Source organism: Anguilla anguilla, chromosome 10 (assembly GCF_013347855.1).
Source record: "Anguilla anguilla isolate fAngAng1 chromosome 10, fAngAng1.pri, whole genome shotgun sequence".
Classification (NCBI taxonomy): domain Eukaryota; kingdom Metazoa; phylum Chordata; class Actinopteri; order Anguilliformes; family Anguillidae; genus Anguilla; species Anguilla anguilla.
The window spans coordinates 34572675-34589111 of record NC_049210.1 but is presented as its reverse complement, the minus strand read 5'-3'; the positions used below and the strand labels follow the sequence as shown (position 1 = coordinate 34589111).

The window sequence follows — 16437 nt, the reverse complement described above, 5'->3', positions numbered from 1 at the left end:
GGGTTTGAGAGAAGCATGTGTTTTATTATGGATATCGAGTATTAGAATGATCAGTGAAAGCTCAGTGTGTGAAATGACTTTGCTGTGTAATGCCTTAATCTCCGAGTCAAACCTTCTCCTGATGGTGATGTTGGCGATGTAAACTCCCTCCAAAGGTTCCTGAACGCGGTAAACAGGCTGTTCAAAGTACACAGTTCCATAGGGGTTGTCATTGGCAGGGACGATGATGTTCACGCTGCGTTCAAATCCAATGTTCCCCCCGTTTGAAGCGCTAGTCAGTTCCACGCGGATGACCTAGAAAAGCACAGCAACAAGAGGACAACCTCCGTAGAGTTAAATTTTATTGACCATTATTTAACTAGGAGATCTCAGGAGAGTTTGCGAATCTTTTTTATTGAGAACAACCTAACAAGAAAGTCCATGGGAAAATACATTGCATTTTAGCATGTACCTGGACTAGTCACAATGCAAAACTCACCTCCTCGATCTCAGGAACATCATCTGCTAAGACCTCCACCCTCAGGATTTTCATTGTTTCTCCGGGAGCAAAGCTGACCTCCCCGGACACAGGTCGAAGGTCATCCACAGCTGGCTGCCCATTAACGGTCGCCTGCCACCTCACGGACACCTGACCCAATGTCCCAGCATTCCGCACTATGGGCAATCTGACCTCAATGGAGTTTACACCTGGCTCCTCAATAGTGACAGGAGCCACCTGAAAAACTAGAGAAGAATTTGTAATTTAAAGGTATTATTTTGTACAACCCAAAGAACAGTTTAGACGCATGTCTGTTATCTTAAAGTACAGCAAACTTATTTTAAGTTACAGCACAGAACACAGAATAGTCCCTGGCTCACCGAAAGCTCCAAAAGGGTCATCAGAGGGCAGGATGGTGATGATGGTCTGTGTGGGTGTCCCCAGCATAGCGCCCCCTGTGGTCTGGTTGAGCAGTTCAATGCGGAAGGTCTCTTCGAGCTCAGGGATGATGTCATTGATGACGTAGATGGGCACTGGTTTGCTGCTCTCGCCCTCCAGAAGGACCACGTCTGAGGAAGCCACACTGTAGTCGTCCCCTGATTGGACATGGACATATTGACAGCCAATAAGCTGGGGACAGGTGAGGGGAACGGCATTGCATGTTTCCACACAGCCCGACAGCCTATATTATGAGATAGACAGCTGAGCCCAAATCAGTAGTACCGAGGCTTACCTGAGATGGACTGTTGTAGGTGCGGACCTTTGTCCAAACTCACCACTTAAACTTACAATTCAGCCAATAAGCTATTCATGGGCCTCAACCAAAACCTTGATTAGTCATATCAGGTGTTTTAGTGTTGGGCTGTTTTCACAAAGTAGTCACACTGGCCTTTCCTGGATAAGACTGGACAACCCTGGCTTAGATGGTCTAAATCAGGGCTGCCCAGCCCTGTTCCTGGAGATCTACTGTTTTGCAGGATTTGTCAAATCCTAATTTCAAACCCCTGACTCTACTAATTGGTAGCCCAAAGAGAAGCTCACTCACCGACTCTCGCGGTCATGGGAACAGCTCGGAACTTGACGGAAACATCGGCGAAAATGCCCCCGATGCGCGTGACATTGACGATGGGACCCACATAGTTCTCGGCCACGCTCACGGCGGAGGCGGAGAGCTGCAGGACCCCGAAAGCGTCGTCGCTGGCCTCCACGATGACCTGCGCCACGGCAAGATTCCTAAAGCCAAGGCGGGGGGAGAGAGGGACTGGAGGAGAAGACATTCATTTGCAACAAAACCCTCAGACACACATTTATTTTACACACAAATCACAATTCAATGTTTACAGTAAATTTGTAGAGACAGAAAGAGAGAGAGAGAGAGAGAGAGAGTTTGGAGATTTAATCTCACTTGGTCTGTCCTGGACTCCTTTGACCAGCTGGACACTGATGAGCTCTACAAAGATAGACTCCGCTCTCTCTGGGTCCTGATCATCTAGCACCCTCAGAGTTATGTTGGCTTCGCTCTGATTGGCTGCGAAAGTCACAGAGCCCATCAGTGCGATGAAGTCACTCCCCGCGCTCGCCCTGCCAACACCCGGGGTGCCAAACGGCGAGGCGTCGCCGTCCGCCAGGGTCGTGTAGGTTACCCTCACCAATCCCATCAGCCCCCTCTCCCTCTGGATGGTCAGGGTGACGTCGGCGTCAGCCTCCGGTACGCGAATGGGGCGGCTTCTCTCCGAAAACAGGAAAAGGCCGTACGGGTCGTCAGTGGCCAGAATGGTCAGTGTGGTATTGGTTTGGTTGCCCAGGCGACCGTGAGACACATGAGACAGCACTACGGTGAAGCTCTTGTCCAGTTCGGGGATGTCGTCCTCTGCTATCTGAAGGACGATGTCTGCTTTGGTCTGTCCCACACCGAACGTCACGTTTCCCGTCCGCTGGACGAGGTCCCCCTCGGAGCCTGGGTTGACCTCCCAAAACACTGTCACGTTGGACAACGCCCCAAAAAGGCGCTCCACCTAAATACAGTCCATTGAAGAAACAAAAAATATTACACCTCTTACCTCATAATTTTGTATTATTTCATTGGTTAGCAGACAACTTTAACCCAAGCATCTAAAATTTATTTCAGGTACTAGTCATTTCTACAGCCAGATATACAGATTAAGTGAACATCAGCTGTCCTCCAACTGCTATTTAAACCTGCAAGCCCTGTTACTAGCACAGTTCCTTAATCTCTATACTATGCTGGCTCTTCAAGTCATAAACAAACCATAGTGCACTCTGACTGGATCCTGGCCAAGAGGTTGATACAACATTGGCTATCAAAATGAGTCAGTCACACATGAGCTGAAACAGGAAATTACCTGCAGGATGACGGAACTGCGGCCTTCATCTGGCTCTGTCCCGTCGACACTGAGAGAGTCCCTGCTGAACTCGAAGACGCCGTGGGCGTCGTCGGACGCGGCGATGGTCACAGTGATGAGTGAGGCGATCCCTAGGCTGGCTACAGAAGAAAAGTCATCATTACTTTCCTCATACTCAACGGGCTGGGGAGAAAATCGTGGAAAAAAAAAAAAAGTCAGAGACCAGCATTGCTTGAGGGTGAAAAGCACATAAATACATACCTCCCTGATGGTTGGTAATAAATTTAGCAACAAAACATAATGAAAAAAGAAAATTATAAAACAAAATGCATTTCAAAGGGTAATTCTCAAATAACCAGCAAATAGCAAGTCAGATAAATGCTGATATCCCCAAAGATATCATTAAAGATGATTCATTCAGTAAGAATAGAATCAGTGTACAACAACATGGGTTCGAGAGAGGCCAACCCCAACAGAACACAATGGGGCAATAGCGGTCTGTGACATTTTCTGTAAACCACTTACCACCTCTTTATGGCACTGCTGCCGTCTCCTAGCATAATAGCTATTTGCTTTTCCCACAATTCCCTGGTCAGTTATTCACTGGCCTCATCACAATGTAAATAGCGGCTACACCACTGCGAACAGAGGCGTCAAAGAAGGTTCCGGAAGAAAAGAGAAACAGAAGGGGCTTTAGGTACCGCATGTTGCAAATCCTCCTGGGTTCCTGTCTCAAAAACTTTTTTAAATGGGTTTTAATCTTTGCCAACAAGCGTGTTGAGGAACAGGCCCCCCAAAGCCATTGCAGGATAAACCGAGATGCAGGGCCTGGACCGACCGTACAGCTGGCCATTAGATTTCTAATAGCGGTTCCAGGAAGGCTTAGATACACAGCGAGGATATGGCGTCGCTTTCAATGCCTTTGTGGCCACATAAATACCATCAATCGTATGAAATCTGATGTCGGTTTCGTGACCACTGCGCTCAGCTGAGAGAGATCAGAGAAATGCAACAGCCCCTGAATTGGATGCACCATTTTAGCACTGCACTCCTGAAAATTCTCAAAAGCTCACTATAATAGCCATCAATAGATCTCTGCACAGTAAGACATTACAGTGATCAAAGCATGCCCTTTTTGACAGCAAACTGAGAAGAGTGAGAATGAGAAAGCCAAAATGACTTGGCAACAGAACACACTCTTTTGGGAGTAGAGGGGGCGGAGTCTATATTGGGAGGGTGGGAGGGGCTGGGAGGATAGGGGAGGGGGTCTTACCATGCTGGTGAAAAGACGGGAGGAAGAAGTCGACGTCACCCTCGCCACTGCCACTGCCATCAGTCCTAATGAGCTGATCGACTTCAGGATCACACAGACAGGATCACACAGGATAGCACACAGAGATAGGACACACACAGGTACAGGTAACCAGGCAAGAACAGCCTAGCCTCTGATCTTTGGGATGGAAAGATTCACAAGCACACTGCAGAACTAAAACACAAACACTCCTGGAGAAACATTGGAGCACAGGTATCAGAATCCTGCCCTGGAGTGCCACAACTGGTTTTGGTGAGTTTCAGCACCAGTGAAACATTTAAGTCATTGATTGGCTAAATAGTCCACACACCTTGTTCTCAAGGCAGTAATTGGCTAGTAATCAAAAGGAAACCACAAACAGCTGCAGACACTGTGGCCTTCCAGGATTGGAGTTTGATGTCCCTGCACTGGGGGTTCAGAAATAAAGTACAGGGAGAAAAACAAAGGGCACTGGGCATCCTAACCCAAGGGAAAATGTCCATCCTTCACTTTAAGAAAAGAAAGTGGGCTTAATATTGAACATGGCACTCAATTTATTTGTGTGGTTTTATTATTAACAAAAAGCTGGCCAACTCTTGATTACTAAAGAAACAAATTAATAGGCTTAAACTACTTATTTTCTTTGCGCAGCTTAGGGCTAATAAATTTATTTATTCAGTATTCAAGCGTTTCCCAACTTTTTGTTTATTAGTTTTGGTTGCTTTTTTGGGAAGTCTTGGCTTTACTCCACTTTTTATACATCTGTGATTTTATCAAAGTGTGGGTTTTGACTTCAGCTTCAACCCAACCTTGGGTTAGGTTAACTGACCCCAAATTTGACAGACAAATGGCAGTTGATAATGATATCATTCATCATTCAGTTATTCTTTTTTATTTCTTTGGTTTTTGAAAGCTAGGAAATGCATGGGAACCGCCTGACATGCCCCTCTATTGTTTCTGATTAAGGAAAAATGGCAGAAATGACAGCAGGTCTCATGTCTCTTACCTCCTCCATCAGGGTTGTAGAGCTCCACCTTGAACACCTTGTCCAGCTCAGGAATGGCGTTGTTGATGATGTTCACACTGATGTACTTGTGTCGCTCTCCTGGCAGGAAGTCCAGCACCCCTTCTGTTTCCTGTGAGACGATGAGGTAATATGGGTTACAACCGGAACTGCTACTTCAGTCATTGATACTAAAACAACACCTGGCAGTAGTCATTCATATTAGCAGTACTGGATTCATATAAGTCACATGATTTTGGGTAAAACCAAGGGCCTGATTTTTAGTGGTCAGTAGAGATGACATTGTAGTCACATATGCATTGGACATGTGACCTGACCCAATACCCATACCTCATACCCAAACTAGTCCTAATACCTAAACTGAACTAATACCGAAAACATCTCACCAGTGAAATTATATTTGTTAAAAGGAAAAGCAGTTAAAACTAGAGGTGAGTCAACAGGTAATGTGTAGAACACTGTTCCTCAATTCCAGCCTTATGCAGTACATTCATATGAAAAATAAATTAATAATGACCTCGTAGTCCCGGGGGCTGAAGGCTGTGAGGGGCACTGTCCTGTAGCCCACCATGACTCTTCCCAGGAGGCCTTGGGCTCGCGCCACCAGCAGGCGGATCTCCCCGTCCCCTTCTCCCACGGTGACGCGGGCCTCCTCCACAGCAGGACGAATCATGCCCTCTGGGAGGGGGGCGGCCAGAAACTGCAACAGACCTGAAAGGGCGGGACCAAAATACATGATCATGCGACTGGTCTGGTCCTCTGACTTTTAATTCTAGAGTGAGAGTTCTCTTAACACATTAAATTCACACTATGCGCAGATACCTGCTCTTGTGCTGGGCGTTCCATAGATTTTAACAGAAAGAAGGTCAGTGGAAAAGCTTTCATGAGAGATTCAATTTCATACGCAGTGAAATGTTCAGTGCTAAATCAATTCTTATACAATGCATATGGTCCCAACTGGACTCATACGTACTCTGTTAAAATTCTGTTAAGATGGGACATTTTACTATGCAGAGGTCAAAATCAACAAGTTAATTGGTAAATATGAATTGGGTTTGAAGACAAATGCAACAACAGTGTCTACCATAGAAAAAAACATGACAGAAGTTTTGTTTGAACACTTTTGATTCTGAATTTAAAATTTTAATTTCACCAGCAGAACAACAACACCCGTACACAATTTTGAGCCACCAGACGTCAGCCAATTTTAAAATATGTACATATTTTTTTTTACCATATGGGTGGTCGCTGGCTTTGATGGTGACGGTGGTGACCGAATTGTCCGGGTCAATGCTGGCCCCACTGGTGGGGGTGGAGCCTGGCTTCCCATCGCCGGACTCAGCCGACACCAGGGCGATCCGGAACGTCTCTGCGACCTCAGGGAGGTCATCGTCCAGGGCCAGCAAGTTCAAGACCTGGGGACAGCACAAGGATGGGACATACATCTCCTCAGCTGGGACCATCACAGATGGAACATCACAGACTTTGGGTTCGGTACTTGGGCTGTGACAACCCACTAGATGGGGCTAGATTTTGAAATACATAAATTCTATTAGCTATTTTTTACAATGCATAAGGAAATAAATAACTGTGTAGACATAATACAAAGTGTAAAGCTTCATGATGCTGTAGAATGATTTAAACTGAATAAACAGATAATAAATAGCAATAAAATTTCAAATAGCAAAATGTTCAACAATCTTGTCAGATAATTTAATAAATAACATGCAGTATGTTCTTTCCAGAAATGAAAGTCACTGCTGGTAGCAACAGTGTGAAGTAATGCAAGCACAGAAGGTGCTAGAACTTCTTTAAAGATAAAGTAGCTCCCTGACTTGTCTCTGGCCTGGCTTGTTAAGCCCTCCAAACAAAGTTAATTTTGCATTTCTGTGCACCGAGGAGACAGCACTGAGCATGCTCACAAAGTGTTTCCTGGCTTTCGGGTGTCGACAGGACGGCAGAGCTTCGAGGCTCATCCATGATTGATGAGGGCCGGGTCTTCCCTCTTACCTCAGAGCGCTGGCCGGGCTGGAAGACCACGACACCGGTGGCGTTGACAAAGTCCAGGGGCGCGGCGGGAGAGGGAGGGGCGGAGCCGGAGGAATCGATCTGAGTGACGGTGTAGTTTACATACACGTAGTCCAGGGCCCCACGAGTACGCTCCAGGACGCAGGAGATCTGGGAGCCCTCCTCAGATGTCTGTAGATAAGGGGGAGGGAGGGGGGTGGCAGGAGAAGGCAAGGTTTGATCATGCACACCCACCCAACACCACAAAAATTGTGGACCCTTTTGTATCAGATTTCATGAAAAGCTTAATTCCTTTATACAGTACAATATAGAATGTTTGAAACTTGCAGCTGTTCAAGAATAAAAAATATCAACGATTAAAATAAAACATTTTTAATATATTTGTTTGCCTTATATTTGTTACCTTACACTTAAGTTCTTGATTTTAGTTGGAGTTCTATGATATTGACATAAGTGTAAAGTTTTCAAAAAGAGTCCCATATACATTTGAACACTAATTTCAGGTATTTAGTAATTAATGTAGTTAGCATCAAGCATGCTGATATGCAGACAGTAGAAGAAACTGAGCCTAGCTGAGGTACATATGAACGAAATGGAATATCCAACCAAATACTTTCCCTGAGTTTCACATTTCGTCTTTATCACAGAAACACCTGATCTGCTCTTTAAATGTACTTCAGATACAGACATTGCTGCCTTCTGGTATCAGAGAACATGAGAATAAGGCAATGTATATGGGCCTGGGTTCTGTAAAACTGCAGCAGAATTAAGTATTGTGAATACTCCCTGTAGTTCAAATACCTCAAATTTACGTATCAAGTGCTACAAATTGTGAATTCTCTCTGTAGATCAAAAACTACAAAAGCTGCTGCAACAGAGCAACTGCACAGTCACGATCTGATTTGGAGAGAGCAGGGGGGGTTGGGGGTGGGGGTGGGGGGTGAGGTGAGGCGGAGCGTGTCACTTCGCCCCGCTGTCATCGGCCCAAAGGCCGCGTTTCTGAAGGAATGCTCGTCGCTAGCTCGCCACCTGTTGCGTTAATTGACCTGGCCACCAGAGACGCCTCGCTCCCCCCCTTCCAAATCTCCCTCGAAAGGAGAGCGTTCTCTCTCTCTGCCCGGGCGTGAAGTCCCATCAAACATTTACGCGGACACGGACACAGTAATTAGGGGATCGCGTTACGCCTCGTTCAAATTGGAACGAGAGAAAAAAAAACAGCGACAAAGAACAATGGATTAAAACAGATAACAGAGCTATTGAATATTCAATTTAAGCTTCTCTTTCAATTGAGTTGTAGGACCGCAGGAAGAACATTAGTTCACTTCTCAATGATCTAACTGAGGCATACACTTTACTTTTAAAGGCAACAAGAGAAGTTCAATGACAAAATAAGCCCAGGGTCATGTGTTCAACCAGACAAACTGAGCTTTTATCTGTCCTGTATGGGTCACTGATTGGTTGATGTCACAGGCTAATTGACTTTATTGTCCTTGTGTGAAGATATCACTGACCATTTAATCCCTTCCCTGGTGTTAATAACTGAAAATTCAATTCTTACAATCACTCAAAGAAAATGCAACCTAAAAATAGAACTTCCTATTGTTAAATGAAATGGGAGTCGTAACCTAAGCTGTTGTTTTTCAGCGTCCTTACAGCCAGGTCCCAAATGGTGTTCTGACATACTCAACACACCTATGAAAATGTTTATGTTATTCCAACAGTTGTGGTAATATTTATTATCATTAGAGAAACTGTGTAAGGCAGATCCCTAAGCAAAAATATGCGTGAATAATTTTCACTGTGAAGAAAAGTATGGGAAAAAACTGTTTAATCTAATCAAAGCAAAGTCTCAGGTACTCGTTCTTGTCTTTTTAGGATTGCAGCTTTTATTTAACCTATTTTGGATACACTTCTCTTTGGGTAACGTATCTGCTAAATCATAGAGTTAGACTCAAGAACCCGGGTAAGGTGAGTTAGCTGGTTAATCTTCAGATCAACAGAGAAAATCACAGCGGCCCTTCAGGACCAAGGTTGGGAAGCCCAGGCAAAAATTACTGTAATGTAACATCACGTAATGTCGTGCAATGTCAGGTTGTGCAATGTACTGTAATGTAATGTAATGTTATGTAAGGTAGTGTAATGTGATGCAATGTACTGTAATGTAATGCGAAGTCTCACGTCTGGGATGCAGGCCCCGGTGAAGCCGAACAGCCCGTTGGCGTTGTCGCTCTTCAGGACCCGCAGCTTGGCGGTGGGGCGGGGGTCAGGCAGCCGGGCCCCGCCGCGAGCTGAAACCAGCTGAAGGTAGAAGACCTCCTCGCCCTCCTCCTCCTGGTCGTCGCGCGCCTCCACCACGAACGACTTCCTCTGCTCCCCCTGGCGGTACTCCAGGTAGCCCGACACGTTGCGCAGGTCCGTTTTGGCCGGCTGGCCGTGGAGCTCCCGGATCTGGGCCCGGCTCAGCCTGCCGGAGTACAGGCGCACGTCCTGCAGCAGGCCCGTGTACCGCTCCTCGCCCACCGGGTCCGACCCGATCCGCACCGGCGCCGGGCCTGCGGTGAGAGCAGCCAGTCGGTTACTCGGTTTTTTGTGATGTTTGTAACATTACATAAACGTTATGTAACGTGCTACATAAAAAATGTGTATTATTATTATTATTAGCATTATTATCAACAACAACAACAACATCAACAACATCAACATCATCAACATCAACATCAACATCAACATCAACAACAACAATAATAATAATAATAATAATAATAATAATAATAATAATAAAAACAACAATAATAAATAAACAAATATATAAATGAAGTCAAACTTTGAAGAGGTTAATTAAAAGCCAGCTGAAAGAGATAGGTCTTTAGTCTTTAAAAAAAACAGCTTGCCTTTAAGAGGTCTTGTGGAAGGGTTTTCCATAATTTAGGGGCGTAATCGCAAAAGGCAGCTTCACCAGCTTTCTTGTATCAGACGTTTAGTATATTCAATAAAACGGTCTAGGAGGACCTAAGAGCTCTTGCAGGGACATAAAATGATAAGCAATCTGTGATATATTAAGGTGCTAGACCGTTAACCGTTAAGTGCAAGGACTTTAAAATCAATTCTACAAGATACAGGAAACCAATGTACAGCAGCATGGACTGGAGTTATGTGTTCCCTCCTCTTAGTTTTTTGTTAAAATTTGTGCTGCAGTGTTTTAAATTTGCTGTAATTTTTCAATGCATTTTGGTGGCCCAGTAAAAAGAGAATTGCAGTAATCCAGTCTGCTCGTGATAAAAGCATGTACCAGCAAGTCAGCATCTTTTTGAAGTTAAAAAAGTAACACAAGCTCTCTCGGTGAAAACTACTGGACACTGAGGCCAGCCATCAGTTTAAAAAAGTCTTAAGTTTTCATTCAGCTGATTAAAGTTTGGATTCAAAAGCAGAACACCGCAACTTGCATTCAAACCCAGAGGTAACTTCTAATGAAGGGCAGTTCAAGGCAAGCTCAGTTAACACCTTAACAATGGCGTTGGGCATTGGACATTTATACGTATGTTCGTGTGATTGACTGCAGTTAACGAACCATAAAAACCTCCAATCAGGGGACTCTTCACCCTGCAAATAAGTGTTCCTGTTCGTCAAAAGAGAAAATGCGCTTGGTTTTTACAAGCTCTTTGCGATGCCCAGACCGAGCTGAACGCTCATTCAAGCACTTCTGTACTCACACATCACACTGGGACTGGGGTCTGGCAGAAATTCCATACGGGGGCGAAGAGGGGGGTCAACCGCAAACAAAGGGGGAACATAAAACAAAATGCCCTATGGCTTTTTTGGACCACAACCGACTACGCATCCATCGGTGCACCATTCCAAATTGACATTTAATATATGCGTGTGTGTGTGTGGGGAGATATCAGACATGGTTGAGAATCCAACCGACCCGGTTGCCCTGGCATGTTAACTGCGCTAACAGACACACTGTCTTTTAGCAGAGCTAAAGCAAAACACATTGGAACTGGTGAGGAAAGCTAACTGTCAAGAACCATTTGGTACTTATTGTCTTCTTACTGCAGAGAGACAAAACACTTCATCGCATTTCGACTTAAACAAACCGGTGATTTAAGGAATAAGGCATTCCGTGTAGATCCGAAACAGGAAAATAATTCTCATGGCCTGAGGTTATTGATTGGACGGCTTTGGAATTCTGGACAACGCAACTTTCAATAAGCAGATCTTCATATCACTGCCAGTTGAGATGAATTAACAGTGAATAAACCATGAAAAACATGAATAAACCATTTCGCATTGTGCCCTGTGGTGTATTGGAGAGTAAGACGATCCATTTAGGATTCATAATTTTTAGAAGAAAAAAATAATTTTGTTTCATTCAACAGTGCTCTTGTTTTCAAGCTTTATATAAAAATAAATGAAAAGTGCTAGGGATATATATAGCAATGGGCTAGCTTCTGTGAAATTTAACAGACTAAATGCAAATGAGCCACTATACTCAAGTTTCTTAATTACCAAGTCCACTAAATTCAACTTGCTCACTGTCTACTCATTACACAAGTGCTTAGCGATATCCTTGGTTAGCCCTTGTTTTGTCTTCATATGACTCAGCCCCCCAGTTTCTACAGGGTCAAAAATTACCCAGCCTTGTCGGACACCCCGTGATAAAGCCTCATCATTGAATCATAAACCGTAAAAAAAGGTTTATCTAAAACGGTCTTCATGTAAAAACACAGTCACTCATCAATAAATTGGTTCATAACTGTTCTCTTACTATCTACAGAGAGACTGTATTTCTCCAGTCTACATCACTGGTTTTTATGACAAAGCACACATCAAAATAGATTTTTTTTTCCTGTATTAAATGTGTGGCACTTAACTTTGAGTATGACTTCTGATTTCATAACAAATTAGACAATCTTTGTACCTTGATAGTGTAGCACTTTTCTAAAAATATAAAAGCGGGCAAATGTTTAAGTTTTTCTACTAGTAGGGTCTGTCTAGGAAAAGTCATTGAATTTCATGCTGAAAAATGTTGGGGGTTTTCACTGCTGTTAAACTGGACATGGTCATTTTTGGCCCTGAGGACAACAGGACAATTAAACAAAAGAAATCTACAGTTCAAGCTAGAGATCTGTCAAATAGTCAGGTCAGTTTCACATAAGAAGAAGAATGAAGGCCACTGAACAGACTCACCATCAGTAATGGCTTCCCCTTTCAGACTCTTCATTCCACCCGGCATTAGGTTCCCATCCAGGAAAAACTCGATAATCCCGTCATCGAGGGTAACCAGCACGTGCACCCACACGTTGTCCTCCACAAACTTGGAGGCCGTAGACAAAGCCACCTGCGTGCTGTTTGAGCCCGGAGTGCTGTACTGGAGAATCACAGTCACGTGAGACTCGTTCGTCTGGACTTTAAAGCCGTAATAAAGGGTCCCGTTTTCGTTGCCCTTGGAGACGATGAAACCGTTCGTGTTGGGGCGGGGCATGAGCCAAGCTGAGAAGGTGAAGTTGGCCAGACCCTGGGGATCCACGGGGAGGGATTCGGGGACAATGGTACCGAAGGCCCCGGGGAAGCCGGAGAAAAAGAGGGCGTCGGTGCCCGAGTGGTGCCTCCTCATGTGGGGTTGGAGGTCAACCGCGACGGGGAAGGAGGCCATGAGAATGAGGTCATCCATGGGGGGCAGGCCCAGGGGGAAGGCGTCGGACAGGATCTCCCAGCCCACGCGCACCGTCCCGAAGGTGCCCTGCTCTCGCAGAATGGTGAAGCTGGTCACGTCCGACATGTCGTCCTCGGACAGGACGTCCTCCGCCACCTCGCGGTCCAGGCTCTCGGCGGCGATGGCGAACACTCCGAAGGGGTCGTCGTTGAAGGGGACGAGGACGGACACGCTGAGGTTTGTCTCGGCCAGACGCCCACCATCCCCCGGGTATCCCCCTGCATGAAAGGGGAACACAGATAAAGAAACCTTCAATGCTTTGCATAAGCACTACACACACCTCACTTACAAAACCCAAAGCATGTGTCAGTGCTAACTCAAACATGATATCAGAAGTACCGCATACAACAAATAGACCAATATATAAAGGTCAGCTCAAATTAATTGCAAAACTCCACATTTGCTGAAACACAGGAAAAATAATGCAATATCTTGTTTTTGTTCCCAATTATGTATCCTTTCTAGCCAGCCCAGGCATTTCAACTGGGCCCCATGGACTGGCTTGTCTTTCATCCAAGTATTAAAGACTAATTATTTCAAGCATTGAACTAGATGCCATCGCTAATCCTTCTGCCAGTTCTATGGAGATACGGTATACAGGCACAGTTTATTCTAGGCACTGCACCTGTTTCTCGTCTAAAATTGAGAAATTCTACTCTTATGTATTCCAAGATATCTACAGAGTATCTACAGCAATATGGTTAATGTTTCTTACCTGAAACATTCATCAGCATGAGAGTGTAGACTTCATTGAACTCTGGGATTTTGTCGGAGATGGCCTCCAGGACGATGGGCTTGGTCACTTCCCTGTCGGCGAAGACGATGGCACCGGTCGTGTTCACGAACTCCTGGCCCAGCTCCAGAGCCGTGTCATTGACAAACAGCTGCCAGTAAATGGTGACTTCGCCAAAGGGCCCCCTGTCTCTCACCACACTGACAGGAAAAAAACAGAGAATTTTGGGTATAATGATAAATAACAATCAATAACTAACACCAGATGCGTGAGAATAATTTATGCATTGGTGTTTAGGACTTAAATAGATTAAACAAAATTTGAAGGCCAAGTTATGTGGTAAATGTTGAACAGCATTTAACCATTGAAGGTGTAAAATCACAGATATGCGATTAGAATGCTCTTAACTTAACATTCTAATGCTGATGTAACAAGCATTACTGTTAACTGAAAACAACTGAGTTCTAGAACACTGACATTCCAAAAACATACTCTTCAAACGGTTAAAATACAAAATGTAAATCTAGACTGAGGTCTTGAACTGAAAACATCCTTCCCTGGATGACACAAATTAAAATATTTTTGAGAAAGAAAAGAAAATGCTACAACACGAACGATGGTTCGGAATGGGGTTTGAAAAAAGCATTTATTTCAAATTCATAAGGAGGATACTAGAACATTTCTCACTAGAAGTTAGTGGGTTTCCCTTCCTCCACCACCCTGGCCACTGGCTCGAGAGAGAAGATCCCGTTGGCGTCGTCGTTGGCCTCGATCACCACGGTGGCAGTGTCTGCACCGTACACTACCGCGTCACCTGTCACAACAGACCATGTGAGCCGCCTCAAATAGGCCTGCAGCCTTCTCCCATGTCAGTTAGAACTATTTGGCACTAGGCAAAACGAATGCTTACGGACATGGAAAAACCCTACCACAAAATCAGGAGGTTCATTTGAGAAATGACATAAAATAAGATCGGAATATGACCGCTGGCTTCAAACAACCCAGTATGGAATCAACAGAATTAACAATATAAATGTTTTAAAATGAACATGACTGTGCATAAACTCTGTATTTTTCAAACAAAGAAAAACATCTCTTAATATCTTTACCTGTCTGAAAAAGCCATCTATACTAATGGAAAACATTTTTGTTCTTCAATTTCTAATTTTCAAATTCAATTTTCTATTCCTGTATTGTCGCTCATTCTAAACAATATCACAAAGATGAGATATTTCAAATTCCAATCATTGCCACGACAACCATGCAAAAGAGCTTTGAGATCCTGATGCAGATGACCTTCACATTTTAGACCAAATAAAGAAGAAAATAAAAGGCTGGCGGTAGAAGTCTTTGTAGCGCAGAGCAAGCCAGAAAGCAGTAATTAACTTCCTGCCTTCCTGCTTTCTTCTCCATTCCTGTTACACAATACTAGGATTACGGGCAGGGCTTCCCGGGGTCAAAAGAGTCAAAGAAAGTCAGCCGGGCCACTCCTAATGCCACTGGAACACACGTAGCTTTCCCACCAAGTGAAGGACAAATTAATAAAATTATTCAAGCAAATATGATGAACAGATTCTACCACTTTGCTTAAGTTTCAACTACCGGTTAATTCCCTGGAAGAGCTTTGACCAACATGCGACAAGGAAAATGCAGCCATTTTCAGACCTTGGACAGGTGCTTGCTGTTAGCACAACTTATGGCATGCGATGAATGTTAATGTTGTGTATGTTGGATTGGAGTAAGGCTTGTGTTTAAATACCCCCGCCCCTTTCTCCCCAAATTCAGAAATTTCTTGCTATGTCACTCACACCTGCATGAGGAGACTGCAGCTCATTGATACACTCTCCCAGAGACCAGAGGCTGTTTGTGTCTGTATATTTACTGCATATGACCACTTGAACAGACCTGTGGCGTTATACAGAATGATGTAAAATGGTTCGTCCGTTTCAGGAATGTCATCTTCCGCAGTTGCCACGGAGATGTTCTTCATCCATTCCCCGATGCCGAAGACCAGCGTGGTGTCGTTACTCAGTGGCACGATGTCGCCGGGTGACGCGTCACCGTTGGCGATCTGATACATCACGGTGGCAACAAAGTCAGCTGGCCCAGCTCTCAGAACTGTGAAGTTGGCCACGCCTCCCTCTATCACCCTGACGACCACAGGCTCTGAAAGAGGAAGAGAACCCCTTTGTCTGTGACAAGGTACAGCTGTGGTACAGCAACAAAGATCACAAATACAATGACAATTTCATTTTACCGCCAAAAGAAATGGGGTCATCGTTCTTCCTAATCCGAATGCTTGCATTTAACATGTTCCCAAGCCTTGCGCCCCCAGTAGCATTGAGAAGCGTGATTGTGAAATGTTCTTCGTCTTCTGGTATCTATTAGGGTAAAGAAAATATACATGCCAAAACAATTTTGTCTAAAATTTTAACCCAAGACATTGCTTTTGTCAAAGAAACTCACTCTTGGATAGAATTAAAGGTTATCAGTTACTGAGGCCATGGAAAGTTCGTGAAAACGGCCTACCTCATCGGGGACGGAGAAGACAGTGAGGTTTTTCTCATGTTCCCCCTCTCTGAAGACCACGTAGCCCTGCACAGGGGACACGTCTCCAGAAAAACGGGGCTCCAGGACCCAGAGAACGGATACTTCCCCGAACCCACCCCTGTTCCTCACAACGGGGAAGGAGGCTGTCAGAGAGGGCACACCCAGATCGAGCTTTAGTATCACATGATCAAAATCAGGGTTTGAGCAGTTCTCATTGTCTTAATCACGCTCAAATAAAATGTCTAATATAAATT

At 44.6% G+C, this 16437-nt stretch overlaps 1 protein-coding gene across 4 annotated transcripts in view; it reads right to left on the bottom strand.

Moving 5' to 3' along the window:
* adgrv1 (adhesion G protein-coupled receptor V1) overlaps positions 1-16437 on the bottom strand; it is a 156902-nt gene that overhangs the window by 103440 nt on the left and 37025 nt on the right. For all 4 annotated transcript variants that reach the window (XM_035379888.1, XM_035379889.1, XM_035379890.1 and 1 more), the window contains 18 exons: positions 16163-16326; positions 15891-16014; positions 15539-15799; positions 14321-14447; positions 13616-13833; positions 12375-13118; positions 9363-9736; positions 7167-7355; positions 6391-6571; positions 5674-5867; positions 5139-5268; positions 4115-4195; positions 2842-2981; positions 1884-2493; positions 1524-1739; positions 859-1074; positions 479-723; positions 113-294 (listed from right to left, as the gene is read on the bottom strand). In XM_035379888.1, coding sequence (XP_035235779.1) covers positions 113-294; positions 479-723; positions 859-1074; positions 1524-1739; positions 1884-2493; positions 2842-2981; positions 4115-4195; positions 5139-5268; positions 5674-5867; positions 6391-6571; positions 7167-7355; positions 9363-9736; positions 12375-13118; positions 13616-13833; positions 14321-14447; positions 15539-15799; positions 15891-16014; positions 16163-16326 — 4396 coding nt within the window. The remainder of the gene's footprint in view (positions 1-112; positions 295-478; positions 724-858; positions 1075-1523; positions 1740-1883; positions 2494-2841; positions 2982-4114; positions 4196-5138; positions 5269-5673; positions 5868-6390; positions 6572-7166; positions 7356-9362; positions 9737-12374; positions 13119-13615; positions 13834-14320; positions 14448-15538; positions 15800-15890; positions 16015-16162; positions 16327-16437) is intronic.